We start from the raw sequence: 15,902 nt of genomic DNA on the forward strand, positions 1-15,902 counted from the left end.
TCCATGAGTGAGGCATACTCCTGTCAGTAATGTGTTCAGGGTAAGGAGTCTGTAAAGATGTGGTTTCATTACCTGAGGTTGGAATGAGGCCTAATATGAATGCCAAATGTTATGGCTGACAGTTGCTCAGTTTAACCATTCGCAGGAAAAAGTTTTTCTTTGGGACCTTAAAGCTGGTTTTCCTTTGCAGAATGTCAAAAGATCCAGTGTGAATAATAATTGTGAATCTATCTATCTATCTATCTATCTATCTATCTATCTGTAACGTTCATGTCACTCAGATATGTAGCGAGGGTAAAAGGAATGACAGAGTGAATGAGAGAAATGACAGAGTAGTCTAGACACCGAGTGTGTCACTAACTCAGAGACAAGGACGACACCTGAGGGTCTGAGGGACTTGTCTGCTGTACAGCTGTGAAGCCCCTCTAGGGGAGTTGTGATATTGGCCTGTATAAATCAATTCCGCTTGACCTGTAACAATGGCAGCTGTACACAACAAAGACAGTGTTTTGTCAATGACAGATAGCTGTCATCTCCAAATCCCAGCAGACATGAAAATCAAATAATACAGTTTTTGCCCATTGCTTGAACACTACTGACACATGCTTAGACCAATGTAACAAAACTTGAAGTTTTTGTTACTTTACTCATACATAAGACACTTGGTTCATAAATGGGTACCATTGAGAAAACACATCTATTCAGAATACAAACACATTGGGTAATTGGAAATACTTTGACACACACCTGAAAATACTTACTGATTGAACACCAATCAGCCAGAAATAGGCCTCAGCTAAGCAGCAACTGGCTAACACTCCTTTTGCAACAAAAATTGGTAGTTCTGTGACACATGCAGTGATTATATTGAGAAGTTTCATTACTGTGTATGGTATATTCAGTAAAGTACAGTATATACATTACTGTAAAAAAGAACCAAACCACAGAATGGCTAGAAGACCTTCTGGGGGTGGACAGCAATGCCTGTTCACCCAACAGCAGGAACTCACCATAGTAGAAATAGAGCAAACAATGCAATCCATTGCCACCAGCTGTGGAACAAATACTTGCAGATAGGCAAGAATTCATCAACATAAATCAAGTGAGTGTTATTAGAGTAAGGGTTATTTTTGTTTTATTTTCTCTTTACTGCATGCACTGTACTGTATAGTTCTGTAATGCACAGTATTGAGTTGATGTAATTTGTAACCTTATAGTAATTCTATTACAGTACTTTTCATTTGTTGGAAAAAAGACATAACAGAAACTGTGTAACAAACAGTGTTTCATGAGTTTCACAGGATGCTCTGAGAAACTGAATAAAACCAGTGAAGATGAAAGACTACAGTGTTTTATAGAAAGTACACTAGTGCGTCGCTGCTAATCTGAAAGTGTATTCATATGATGCAAGTGTGTATCATTTTGTCATCAGAGTGTCATTTTGACAAAGGATTGTTGGTTTTGATAGCAGAGTTTCACTTTGACACAGATGTGAATGCTTTATTTTTCCAGTGTTGTGTCTTATTTATTTATTTTTATTTGTGTGTAGAGTTTTGACACAGTTAGCCAAGTTTAGCAAAAAGTGTTACAGCAACGGGCAAAAACTGTAAAAACAAGACTGAGATGTCTTCAGTTTTTATGCATTGAATGTCACATTAGAGTCAAGGTGGCAGAAGGGATTGAACCCAGAAAGCCGAGCCAACAGGCAGAACTGATGCAGTTTCATACATTTATTTATAATTCAGTGACAAACAAAATCAAGGAGAGGTTGGTGACTGTCAAAACCAATGTAAAGAGTCCTAATCAGCAAATAAATCCAACAAAAGAAGCACAAGTCCAAAAATGAAAAATCAAGCAAAGTCTTGGGAAAAATAAAGCAAAGGTTCAAAATCTCAGGAAGCACAGGAAAGTATTCATGGAAGGCAGAGATGCATGACACACGACATAAGATGATCTGACAAAGATGGAGGGAAAAGCACTGGCTTAAATGGCCCGGGGAGGGAGGACTAATGAGGCAGAGATGAAAACAAATAAGGAACAGGTGACACAAATCATCACTTACAAAGGCAGGACAATTTAGGAAGTAAGGAAAAAGACTACACATGAGGCAAACCTTTAAAATAAAACAGGACATAAAACCAAACAAACTAATTCATGACAGTAAAACAAAAATCAAAAAACAAAAATTTGACTAAAACTATTACCACCTATTACATACTACCATTTTGGTCAAAAAAACTAAAACTTCAACATTACCACATTTTGTTTGATCATTAAATGAATCAATTTGAGTCATTTATTGATCAGTTTGACAGATTTTATTGTAATCAGGTAAGAAAAATAGAGCAATAAAGATGTTACTTCACTATAACTCTCTGCTTCACACACTTAATGATCATTTTATTAGGAACTTGTGAATAGTTAAATGTCAGGCAATATAAACAGTAAACAATCAGTTATTTATCATTAATCACTCATCATTTTTCACAGTGTGAGTAATCCCAGATTTTAACCACAGTTCTCTGAATCATCACTCTTTTCAATTCTTCACTTGGTTGTCTGTGAACTTTTCACCAATACTGTCATAACCATGGAAACCACACTTCCTACCAGCAACTCTGCAGCCGAAGGTCAGAGCATTCTCCAAACTTCCACCTGCAGGTGGAAAATGTATTTACTTATTTAAGTACAATACAGACAGAAATGTTATGGCAATTTCACAAAACAAAACAAAGAAGAGTTTTATGAGACCAGAGTTTTATGTGAGAGCAGTGAGACAGAATGATGAAGAGATGTATAAAAGGAGATTTAATGCATATCAGCTGTGATTCTGACAACAAAATCTACTGACTTTGACCTGGAAGAAAAGGGTCATCTTTTTTCTTTCAAAATAAAAGCCTTGAAAAAAGCTTTGAAGGGAGAATTATGAAGAATTATGTATAGAATTTAATTCTTTCCAACATATTTCTACTTCCACTGTGTTCCTCTGGGGATAATTACCTTAAATTATCTATATATACAGTAATAATATATCTTATGTCTTATATCTTAATATATAATTGAAAATATGTACAGATAAGTAGTGCTAAAACATATTAACATTTCACCATTGTTTACGTTTGGCTTCAGACAGGACATGAACCCCATCTTCCTGGATCAAGGTCCTACATTTTACCCATTCGTCCACTACAACCTGCTCCTTTGGTGGACTGTATCCCATTTTATACTACATCACCTGATTTCCTGAAGATAGAAGAGCTCTTTGGCACAGAACCCTGAAGGCAAACATCTCACTTGACTACCCAAGCAATCTTACAAGGAAGACTACCAATTTCCATCTACTGAATAATATGAAAACAACATGCATTCAGATCCAGACTGAGATGGTCATGGAGCTTGCTCAGGTGTGCACTGCTACATCCTGCAAAACCACATCCATCCTGGGGAAATCTAAAGTTTTTCAGGGGTCCCGTCAGGCCTGTGGCAGCAAGGAAACTGTGTGTGATGGCAACAAAGAAATGCATATGTCAGGATCTGCAGGTTCCCTCTCCTTCTGTCCCATGTCTGTCTCTCCTCTGTCTGTCCTGTGTCTGTATGTGTTTAACTGCAGGCCTGACAGGTCATTCTCTCCTGAGCACACCTGACCTCAATAATTCAATCAAGCCTCATCAACCACCACAGTATATAAGCACCAGTCTTCCCACCAGTATTTGTCAAATCATCTGCTCACCTATGCGGTAAAACAGTGATCGACCAAATGAACCTTGTGCCTCTCTGCCTTGTCTTGCCCCTGTGCTCAGGTGTTTGCCATGTGCTCCAGCCTTCACCCTCTAACTTGCTTGTCTGCTCTATGGATTGATTCTCTTACACTGACTGTGATAAGCTTAGGAAAAGACAATTAAACTATTCCAACTTCTCTCCTTTTCCCTCCTCTTCGTCTGAGTCACAGTGTTTCGGTCAATACACTCGTCTAAATCATAACAGAATATTTCCAGTTATGGAATCACTGTCCTGAGGGGGACAAGACGGGGTCTAGGCTAGGATCTGTCAGGAAAAAACATAGTGTGAGTAGCATATTGCAGTGTGTGCTTTACTGCTGCAGCAAGGGGGCAATGTCCTTAGCAGAGGGATTTCCTGCTGTTAGAGTTAGGGACAAATGAGAAGTCCAGAATTTTTCCTGATCCTTCGTGACTGAGCAAGGGCTGCTCTTAGCTTTTAGAACATGCCCTGCAGGCAACCAGGTGCCCATAGCCACCATGTTGGTTACCCCTGTTCTAGTTGATTTATGCTTCACAGAGAGGTGGCTGTGTAGATCCATACAGCTGGCTTTTCACAGCAGATGACAACACAGATGCATCCTCAAAAACACTCCAATTAGTGCAGTCAAAGCAGGCCTGCAGGTCCAGCTTTGCTTTGCTGGTCCATCTCCTTACAGTCTTGACCACAGGCTGAGCTGATTTTAATTTCAGCCTGTAAGTCAGGAGAAGATGAACTAGACAGTGATTTCTTTTTTAACTCTGTGACATCTGTACACCAAGATTCTTTAATGTAGAAGCAGATTACATCTCCCTTTGTTTTTTCTGATGACTCTGTTACATGGACTGCTCAGAGGATTTGGAAACCCAGATGAAGCGTTGTGTCCAGAATGTGGTCTCCTAGCCAGGCTTCAGTAAAGCACATGGGAATAGATCTGCAAAAGTCTGTGTTTACTCTGTTGAGGAGTGGCAGTTCATCCGTCTTGTTCACCAGAAAGCAAACATTGACCAGATGAACTGAAGGAAACCCTAACCCTAACCCAAATTAATGAGTGCTTCAGCTTGCTTCCCTAATCAGTGTCTCCTGCTAATCCCAAAGAAAGTTGCTGCTCCCTCCAGTTAGAAGCTTGGTAAGATTTTCTGGTTCCATTGGAAAAGTTTGACCAATAGATTGTCCAATGTTTTAAACCTCGTTCTTAGTGAATATGATCAGAAAAGGAGAGCTGGAAACTAAACAGATTAACAAAAACTGAAAATGTTTGAGAGAGTGCAGTTCAGAGGCTGTCGTCTTGGTGCAACTGGACTTTCTTGAGGTTCTAGATTATGTTTCACCTCTCATCCAAGAGGTTTCCTCAGTTCAAAGTGACTGGTGGGGAGTTGGTCAGTTATGCTCGGAAATCTAACTTTTATTCAACATCAATCATAACCAGAGAATGCAATTTATGAAGAAATTGTGGTTTGAATACTGGATGTTGAAAAGCTGACACTAAACTACACTGCTGGCTGTAAAAGTTCAATAATACTAATATGTTATGAAAGGTGTGGGACATTTTAAAGTTTAAATTAAATTGGCTTAAGGTATAAATGAGCTGATAAGAGCTGAAAAGAGTTGATTAGGAAACAGTGAAAGAGATGGGTTGTCTTACTGTTGGACAGTGTCTCACTGTAGGACAATATAATTTTTCAACAGTGGACAATGGAATGTGTCATCGTTGGACAGCAGAACATGTCATTGTTGGACAGTATAATGTGTTACTGTTGGACAGCATACTTCTCACTGTTGGACAGTATGGTGTCTCACTGTTGGGCAGTATAATGTTTCACCCATGGATAGTATAACATGTCACCACTGAACAATATAATGTCTCACCATTGGACAGTGTATAGATGACAGCAGCATTGAAAGTGTCTCCAGCTCCGAGGGTATCGACCAGAGTTTCAGGAGGAAAAGCATCTGAATGAACAATCAAACCATCAGGACCCAAAGCATCTGCACCTTTTTCTGCCCAGGCACATATCAGGACAGCCCTGAGAGGCAGACAGATCAGCCAGAGACATTAAATAGAAAGAGACAGGTTAGAGAGACAGACAAGTAATAGAGACAGACAGGGTTGAGAGCAAGACAGTTCTAACTGCTGACCTTTGACCTACACTCACCCCTTTTTGACCCGACTGTAGAGTCCTTTCAGAGCAGCTTCAGCTGTCAGGAAACCAAAGTGACGAGCGACATCTTTACTGACAAACACCTGAAGACACAAGATAAAATCCATCCTGTTACATGCTGTATGTTTTTATATAGATATATGTACAATCCATGAACTTTAACCAGTGTTTCCACTTAACAAATCGCACCACGTCACCATGGGGAAACAGCTGATACAACGGCTCTCTGGTCTTCTCTATCTCCACAGAGACAGTGATTCTCTGTTGAGGTGGCAATGTGCTATTATACATTGCCACCTGCTGGATCATCTTCACCTGCTCCTCAGCATTTCGACCCTGCAGGAGTTAAATAAACCACAACTCTAAAACATGTAAGGGCTAAAACACCAAATAATACTAGTATACTGTAGTATTCTGTATGAACTGTAGAGTAGTCATGTGGTATTTTACCCTTGAAATTTTGTGTAGTGCTGTAGATTCAATTTGACATATTTCACACTATTTTGAAATGAAGGATCAGTCTAGTTATTTGGGTTTGTTGGGTTAGTCAGATTACTTAGGTTAGTCTGGTTAATTGAGCATGTAGCATTTTGTCCAAACAGTGGAATTAGTTGATTGGCTGATTGGTTTTACTAAACCAACCATAGGTTTTTCAAGTTAGTCAGATAACCTGAATTAGTTCTGGCCATGATTGAACTACAGTACATTCTGAGGTGCACAGGTGAAATCAATTTAATGCACTTTGGGAGTCGGGGAATTGTCCTATGATATTTTTCTGCATTCTCCCCACTAGGCTCTGATCAGGGTCAAACCTGCTTTACTATTGAAACAAGTCCTCTTTCAATGCCAGTGAGCTGTTAGTCCCATGGGATGGAAGATTGTCTAAGTAAGTAAGTTGCAGGGGCCAACTCAAATTAGTCACATCATTATAACCCTCTGATAGATGTAGTTAGTCTGGTATAGTCAGATTAGTGTGGTTTAGATTAGACTACTCAGGTTAGTCTGGCTGTTTCAGTTTCTTGGACCATTGCTCACCTCCCAGTGGATCCATTTGAACTGATGGAGGTCAACTTTGGAGAAATCCTCTTTTGTGACATCAGGAAGGTTCCTGACAGACAGGAAGTGAGACCAGAGTTTGTGTTCCTCATAAATCAGAAAATGCAGAAACATGTCCATCCCTCCATCCTTCATCACTTTATCACTCCATCACTGAGGGTGAAAGCTTCTTCTGTTTACCCCTTCCAGCTTGATGACATCACTATGATGTCATCAAGCCATATAAGACTTTCCACTGGTTGAGGAGAGTTAACCAGGGCTGGTAAAGTGGCTCTTAGATATATACATTTAAATATATTACATGTAAGTTTGACCCTGAGCAGGTCCAACAGGAACTCTTTTGACCTGACCAAACAGGAAGTTTGCTTTGTGTGTTTGATGGAGGGTGGAGGAGTTTCTTCTATACACAAAAACAGCAATCAGTAAACCCCCCCCCCCCCCAATTAAACCATTTAAAATTAAATTTAAACTTGATTGATTGATTGATGGGTCTTTCAGGACTTTATGGAGATGAAGACATTATGCAGTTTGGAATGATCAGTTTGTATCACATTCCAGATTACAATTTTGACGGACAACAGTGATGTGACAGTCACATGACAGACATTAGACAAGCATCGTGGCTTGTTTGAGATGAGCCAGACTGGTGCAGAGCTGCACAAGCTAAACGCTTGAGTTTTTACCTCATGCTATTGATGAAACTCTCCAACATCATCCTCCTACATCACCACTCACAATTATAGGATTTCACCACTATTCAACAGTTTTTATCTACATGAACTTTGGAAGTACATTTCATTAACAATATACATATTTTGTCCATTCTCCATAAATGTAAGCTGTTTGGGAACGTAATAAGTGGTTCTGCCTTTTACCAGCAGTAGTCAAGTCCCTGTATTGCTTTGTTTTAAAGTGCATACACACTTGAGTCACATTTATTTGTAGTGAGGTGCTATTTCTAGCAGCTCTCATATCCTCTGAAGGTTTAACCGAATCATCACAATCAGTCATTACAAATGTTTCAGGAATTGTATTTGCTGTTTGCACTTAAACTACAGGCCATAACATATTCATCAATGTTGAGGAAATCAGTTGCCTTTGTCTGGCACTAACAGGGACCATCGGCTCCATCTAACATCACAGCAGCTCAGTTTCAGTTCAGACAGGAAGGCAGACACACATCGCAAATGCTTAGCTGAACTTTATATTTCAAATTGTTTGGTGTTTTACTGTCTTTGCCATCACTGCCACTGCTGTACATTATTTTCACCTTATTTTAGTTTTATTCTTATACTTTTATTTTTTGTGTCTCTGCTTGTCTATCTTGTTTGTGTTCTATAAGTAGTGTTTGACTTGTTAGTAAAAGACCATAATAGTGTCAAATATTCATTGCACAGTTCAATTGATCTGTAAAGTGAAATCATCAGTCAGAAAATGGTAACATACTTTTAAATGTATAGTTAAATTGACACATGGTGTTCATCATGTCCATTTCCATACAATAATAGGGGATATTAATTGCATTCTCTTTATCACCAATCTAGTTGACTTCATCTCAAACAAGCTGACAGACAGCTAAAGGTCAGCTGAGCTTCATTCACTGTGACTGGTGTATCCATTTAGCTTCAGGACCTTGATGTCTTGCTCAGCAGTGGGTAATGTGACCATGACGTCATTAGACCAGGATCAGATTAGATTAGATCATTATCAGAATCAGGCACTCTTGCTTACTTCAGGTGGGTCAAACAGCATTCACGAAACACCTCAGTACATTTGTTATTTGTTATCTGCCCGCTCCACCACATGGGTGGAACTTCAGATTTGGAGGATCCCTGTCACTTTACATGGAGACTGGATAAGTCTCACCTAAATTGCTAATGTTTCTGCTTCAGTCTGATTCCATGGCGACATGTTTGTCAAGTTTAAATATTTGGGTATGTACAAGAAAAAAGAAAAACAATAATACAGGGTGTTTGTCAGTGATGTATAAGACTTGACAGTCTGATGGAAACAAAGTTGCGAATCATTAAAAACAGCAGGTCATACATTTAGAGTTAATTTGATATCGGATGCATCAATGTGTGATCAGATTAATTTATGTAAGTGCTAAAGTGAGTGCTATCAGTGTCACAGTTATATTTCATCCCTGGCCTTTGGTGAGTATAGAGAGCCCTGATGACTAATTAAACAGGTCCTGATGTAATGTAGCTTCCAAGCATAGCACTGTTAAATGTAATTGACTGAACTGTGAAGGATTCACTGCATCTATTCAGACAGCTCAATTTACTTCAAACAAGCATATAGAACCAATACTTATCATTTTATCAGCTGAGGTGAAACACATTAACATTAGCTACATTAGCATTAGCCACACCATACAACTTATTATGACACAGGACCCTACATGATTAGATAATCGCATCGCACATTGCACATCTTATATCGCTCATGATGAAGGCACTGGAGAGGCTGGTCCTGGCCCACCTCTGACCACAGGTGAAATCATCACTGAGCCCTCTACAGTTCGCCTACCAACCCCATCTGGGTGTGGACGATGCCATCATACACCTGCTGCAGCGTGCTCACTCCCACTGTAGTGGCAGCACTGTGAGGATCACCTTCTTTGATTTCTCCAGTGCATTTAATACCATCCAGCCACTGCTCTTTGGTGAGAAGCTGCGAGTGATGGGAGTTGACGTGCCCACAATCTCCTGGATTACTGACTACCTGACAGACAGACTGCAGTTTGTCTGACTGGGCAACGTTCTGTCTGAGACCGTGGAATGTAGTACAGGAGCACCACAGGGGACTGTTCTGTTTCCTTTTGTCTTCACCTTGTACACCTCAGACTTTCAGTACAACTCTTCATCGTGCCACCTGCAGAAGTTCTCTGACGACTCAGCGGTGGTGGGGTGTATAAAGGATGGACGAGAGGAGGAATACAGAGCAGTGGTGGAAGATTTTGTGGAATGGTCGGGTAGAAATCACCTGCTGCTTAACGTGGCCAAAACCTAGGAGATGGTTATTGATTTCAGAGGGAACGGGACGACCACACAACCACTGTGCATTCTGGGGGAGAATGTCGCAGTGGTTGAGGATTACAAATACCTTGGAATGCACCTTGACAACAGACTGAACTGGAAAACTAACATCAACGCTGTTTACAAGAAGGGGATGAGCAGACTTTATTTCCTGAGGAGGCTCAGATCATTCAATGTATGCAGCAAGATGTTGGAGATCTTCTACCAGTCTGTTGTTGCCAGTGCACTCTTCTTTGCTGCAGTGTGCTGGGGGAGCAGCATCAGAACCGGCGACACCAACAGACTGAACAAACTGATCAGGAAGGCCGGCTCCATTATTGACTGCAAACTAGACACTGTTGAGGAGGTGGTGGAGAGGAGGACACTGGACAGACTGATATCCATTATGGATAACCCTGAATGTCCTCTTGACCACCTTGTGGACAGTCAGCGGAGCTCCTTCTCCATTAGACTGCTTCAGCTCTGCTGTCAAAAGGACTGCTTCAGGACATTGTTCCTGCCATGACCCATCACACTTCCCAATAGAAACATAAACAGTTAATCCACTAACCTCACAACGCCAATATTTTAAATATTATCTGCACTACTGCAATATTGCACATACAGTCTACGGTTTACATTTATTTATCATCCAAAACTGCACAATTTTTTACTGTAAAGACTTGTTTACACAATTAGTTATATTGTATTTTTCTTATATTATTATAATATTATATAATATGTATTATACATTATAGTACATATTATATTATTATATTTAGTTATACTTTGTTCTATTTTTATTTCTAACAAACTGCTCTTATTCCTGTTTATATTTTTTAGTACTTTTTGTTACTTTTAAAAAATTGTTGCATACATTCTGTGTTTGCCTACTGCAACAAAATAATTTCCAAAATTGGGATCAATAAAGAAGCAGGCTAAAGTCTAAAGTCTAGATAATGATTTTCTATAAACCTGCAGTTGAACCATAAAGTATATTTATCTGTAAAGCAGCTGCTGTTCCCGCTGTTATCTGTGTCTGTTCTCTCAAACGTGTACATTTTTAATGGGGTTTTGAATTTAATTATGGGAGTGATAACATGGCAGCAGATCGCAGATGTGTTCTGGTATGGCCCCCATTCAAAAGCAGAAAAAGTCAACGGCCCCTTCTCTAAATTCTTTTAAGTTATTAACAATGATAGGAGAACAGACTCATAAAAAAGGATCCAAGTAGAAAATTAGTGAAATAAAGGTCAGCATGATAGCCAAACTACAACAAACTCTTGTTTATTTCCCCAAAGTTAATCATATGAATTTGATATAATTTAACCCCATATATGTAGTGGGGTGACATATGTCTGAGAACCACTGCCCTATGGCAAGAATGTCTGATTGATAAAGAGGTGTTTAGTGAACGTTGTGTGACGCCAGCCAGCCATTGGGTCGTCTTACGTGTCGGAGAGAACGACGGTTCGCGAACCGCTGGACGGACAAACCACACAACACGCACACGGAGTTTGACCACTGACTTGCCAAACCACCGCTGAGACATCAACTGCACGCTGTGAGAAGTCAGCCATGATGAAACTGACAGAGAGAGACAGGAAACTGCTTCATATCAAGTCTGTGCTCCAACATAAACACAACAACAGAACACAGACAGGAAACAGGAAGCGGGCAGAGCCGTTTCGTGATGGTGATGATGATGATGATGATGATGTTCCTGAAACAGAGGCAGTTAGTGGCACATGCACACCTGTTCATATCTATTCACACCTGTTCATATGCAGGATGGTACGGCTCCCTGTGCTGATGTTGCTGATGACCACAGAGGCGGGAAGGACACATTGAGCGTGCTCAGACACCAGAGACACATCAATGTGGAACTTCTGAAAATCCTCCAAAATAAAACTACAGACAGGAAATTGTTTCACATCTCCATCTTTAAGTGATCATGAAATTGATCAACATCAGATATCTGTATGCTGCTCAGAGGGGAGAGGAGAGAAGGAGATTAGGAAACAATGAGAGAGAAAGGAGAACAGGGAACAAGGAGATGAAAGGAGATGAGGAAAGAAGGGAATAGGAGGGACAAGAGGAAACAAGGAGAGAAAGGGGACAAAGAAACTTTGAGATGAAAAAAACAAGGAAGTTTGTCTGTTCATCTTTCTATCTATCTGTTCACCTGTCTGTATATCTGTGGCAGCAGGATATCAGAGCTCCACAGAGACCCTCTGCACTCAGCTGACACTGAAATGAAAACCTACATGTTCTACATGTGTTCATTCACTGGCTGAGAGTCAGAATAGTGTGGAGGTCTTATTATGGATTATGGATAAGATTATCATTGGTTAGGGTTAGCATTATGTACTGCAGCACACTCTACAGCACAAAAGGTATCTATCTATGTATCTATTTTAGTGAATCACTGATTACGTGCACCTCCCAGTGAGCATGCTAAATGGCATGAATCGAACACACACAACATGCTGCAACCGACAGGTACATGCTCAGTCCGGGTAACATGCTAAATGCTAAATACTCATGGTCGATCCTCCAGGTGACACTTAAGTTCAATGAGGAACTTTTTGCTTCAGTGAGAAGGGTGACAGAAAGGCCAAGTAGACTGGTTAGAGTGGGACAGAAAGGCTGAGTGGACTGGTTGCAGTTGGACAGAGAGTCCGTTTTGACTTTGGTGAAATTTTATTCTGCTGTTGGTTATGTAAGAATACAGACCTTCCATGGTGTTCACATGCTTTTCATTTGTCGACTGATCTTTTTGTTAAATTGTCTGAGGTTTCTAGTTAATTCTAGTGAGGCTACACTGAGGATGGTGGGTATATATTTATATTTGCTCATCAGTGGTACACACATGCTGCAAAGTGCTGTCTGTAGAAAGTTACTGTCAGTTTGGACATCAGGACTCATAATGTTGGTGTAATTCCACTAGTGTTGCTGGATTGACAGTTAGAGAAATGTCTTTTGTAGCCTACAGGTAATTTTACATGTAATGTAATCCACATTATTTACATTCATTTACTTTCATCCAAGTACATTTTTACACAGGTCATTTTTAGTAAGTAATTGAGTAATTTGAGAATTCTCCATCTGAGTTTATAAATGTACTGATGCATGTATTCATGAGTGTATTGATGCACACACTGATGAACATTACATTGTTATTGATTTGTGTATTGGTGGTTGATCCTTACTTACTCGGCTACAGGTCCAGCAGACAGTGAGCCCATGAAGGCGCTGGGTGCTCCGAGCAGTGACAGCACCGTGCAGGAGTTCGAAGCATTTCCTCCTCGCTGCCAACGCTGCGACAAACATCTGCAGATATAGAAAATGATGGCATCACTGTATCAGCAACCAATATTACTGAGATATGTATTAATGTTCAGAATGACCATCCATCCATCCATCCATCCATCGGTTTTCTGCCTCTAATCTAGGGATGGGTCACAGTAGCAGCAGGCTAAGCAAAGTAGTTAAAATGTTCCTCTGCCCAGTAACAGTTTCCAGTTCCTCATTGGGGATCCAGAGGTGTTCGCATGCCAGATGACACATATAATTATTCCAGCATGTTCTGGGTATGTGCCTTTTTAGCGCCTTAGTTTTAGTGATTTGGGCTTTTAGCCTTCCCCTTCACATTTAATTAGATTAGTAGTTTGCTCATTTTATTGTCACATTTTAAAATCATTTTAACTGATTTTAGTGTTTGGGGCTGGACTGCATTTTAGTTATTCAGCTGAGACGACAATAAATTATTGTAATCCAGTCCGTTGTTGTGTGCTACCCTCAAACAAATCTTCATAAGAATCTGCTAAATTACAATAATTAAACTGTCTCATTTTGCCTAACCATCATTACACACACTCATTCCCTTTTTACAGATGGAAATGTGTTTCTCCGGCATTTTGTCTGTCAGGGACATTTCATTTCCTCAGTCATACAGCTAATATGAAGAATCAATATTGAGGATCAATAAATTCAATAAATTAATCTGTGGAGGTCTGTGTTAGGAAATGATATTGTTCATACAAGCTGATCTATACTAATATGGCCACTTTTATGATGAATCAGTAGGATCTGTGCTCTCACGTTCAAAGATTAGAGATTGTTCAAAGATTCATTCATTCAAAGATTGTTGTAGAATCAGCTTCAAATTAAATACCAAGTATTATAAAATCACATTAAAAGTAAAATGTAAATGTGAACATTAACACAGCAAAAAGAACTGTTGAGTCTTCTGTAGGACAAGTACATACATGCAGGATCACTGAATGGAATATAATCCAAACAAACACTATTCAATATCAGCTGATCATATCTGACCTGTTGTCATTGTAAGCATTAGGCTGCTGGTGTTAGCATTAGCCTGTATGCTCACCTGGTGTCAGTGTCTTCTTCAGGGTATTTGTCCACCACGTTGATGATATCAAGGCACACCAAACCCACACACAGAATCTTCTTTTTTTTGTGTTCATCCATGTTGATCTACAGAAACTGACAAAGATACACACACGCACCCACGGCTGCGGTCTGGACTTTGAAACAAACGTGTCATTATCTCCCCAGAGTCAAGTTACAACACTGAGATACACCACTTCCTGTCAGTAGAGATTATAAAATAAGAGCCTTACTGATTGGAGCTGCTCATTACTAGTCTGTGAGGTGAGAGTTAGTATGATACGCCACTTCCTGTTCACATTTTGTTGCTTGTTAATACTATCAGTAGCTAACATTAATTGTATTCCTGTGCTGGAGTTTGGAGCATAGTTTTTAATACAGTAAGACAGAGGAATCATTACATTACCCCTAACCCTAACCCTATTTTTTACTCAATGTAATGACCCAGTGTCTGTCCAGCATTTTGCGTTTCTTTGTGGACCAAAATCTATCTATCTATCTATCTATCTATCTATCTATCTATCTATCTATCTATCAACTAAGGACCCCCATGAGGAAACACTGGAGCTGAAAACCAAGGGACTAAGACATAAACATAAAATAAAATAAAATGAGTAAATGAAATAAATAGCAATTAAACATGCAACTAAAATAAGATACGAACAAGCATAATAAAACATATGCTAAGAAGCGTGATTAAACGAATAAGATAAATCAAACAAATCAATTGAAAGCCTGATTAAAAAGGTGGATCTTGAGCCTCTTTTTGAAAACGTCCTCTCTCTCTCTCTCTCTCTCTCTCTCTCTATATATATATATATATATATATATATATATATATTGGCCGTATATATGTATATGTGTGTGTGTGTGTGTGTGTGTATATATATACACACACACACACACACACACACACACACACACACACACACACACTTTGCAGGCCCATAATGAGTAGGAAAAAATCTTTTTGGGTTGCGTCGTCCTTCGGGGACGACGTGGCCAATGCACACTCCATCCAGCCCCCCCACCAAAAAAGGTAGGTCAGTCCCACCCCCCACACTCCTAGCAAAATGCGGTGGGTGGGATGCTCGTCTGGAGAGAGAGCGCTAGAGTGAGAAATTTAAAATAGTTTTAAAAAAAAATTGAAAAAATGAATGATGAAGGGGGGAAGGAGCTCGGCCACATAAAGAGTGGTTAAGGTGCTCTATTTGTATGTATTAATATTAATGGTTAGGGAATTGTGTCCGAGCCCTTCCCCAAGTGGGGAAGAAAGGTGCACGGTCCATCCGGCCCATGTACTGCCCGTCCCCCCGGCCCCAGTCCTCCTGGCGGGTGCGCTGGGGATGCCAACCCCTGCGCACCTCAGTCCAGTTGTACATATTCTGTTTTTGTTCTTTTAGTTGTTTTGTACTTTTTTTGTTCTTTGGGATTTTGTTATTTTTGTTATTATTTTTTTTAATGATTTTTTTTTTCTCCAACTAAAAACACTTTC

At 39.8% G+C, this 15,902-nt stretch overlaps 1 protein-coding gene across 6 annotated transcripts; it reads right to left on the reverse strand.

Annotated features, from left to right (window-relative positions):
• Positions 1–1,508: 1,508 nt before the first annotated feature.
• LOC143330479 (ketohexokinase-like) lies at positions 1,509–14,592 on the reverse strand. Of its 6 annotated transcripts, none has more exons than XM_076747111.1 (8): positions 14,388–14,592; positions 13,211–13,327; positions 11,771–11,905; positions 6,954–7,026; positions 6,099–6,254; positions 5,913–6,001; positions 5,626–5,783; positions 1,509–2,655 (listed from the first exon to the last, which is right to left on the reverse strand). In XM_076747111.1, the coding sequence occupies exons 1-8, from the start codon at positions 14,486–14,488 to the stop codon at positions 2,540–2,542; spliced, it is 945 nt and encodes a 314-aa protein (XP_076603226.1). In that variant the 5' UTR covers positions 14,489–14,592; the 3' UTR covers positions 1,509–2,539. The 6 variants fall into 6 exon arrangements, with proteins under 6 accessions (XP_076603226.1, XP_076603252.1, XP_076603243.1 ...); XM_076747137.1 differs by lacking the exon at positions 11,771–11,905 and adding an exon at positions 11,447–11,581 and having other exon boundaries at positions 1,712–2,655; positions 6,108–6,254; XM_076747128.1 differs by having other exon boundaries at positions 1,712–2,655; positions 6,108–6,254.
• Between the last annotated feature and the right edge of the window lie 1,310 nt (positions 14,593–15,902).

The sequence above is a fragment of the Chaetodon auriga genome, chromosome 2 (assembly GCF_051107435.1).
Source record: "Chaetodon auriga isolate fChaAug3 chromosome 2, fChaAug3.hap1, whole genome shotgun sequence".
NCBI lineage: Eukaryota > Metazoa > Chordata > Actinopteri > Chaetodontiformes > Chaetodontidae > Chaetodon > Chaetodon auriga.

Excerpts from the sequence above, each read along its gene's own strand:
- LOC143330479 (XM_076747111.1), bottom strand. The coding sequence starts at position 14,488 with ATGGATGAACACAAAAAAAAGAAGATTCTGTGTGTGGGTTTGGTGTGC. Across the intron at positions 7,027-11,770 it reads ACCATCCTGCATATGAACAG|GAACCTTCCTGATGTCACAA; the intron begins GTGTGAATAGAT and ends CCTGTCTGTCAG. Across the intron at positions 2,656-5,625 it reads CATCTATACACTGTCCAATG|GTGGAAGTTTGGAGAATGCT; the intron begins GTGAGACATTAT and ends TTCCACCTGCAG.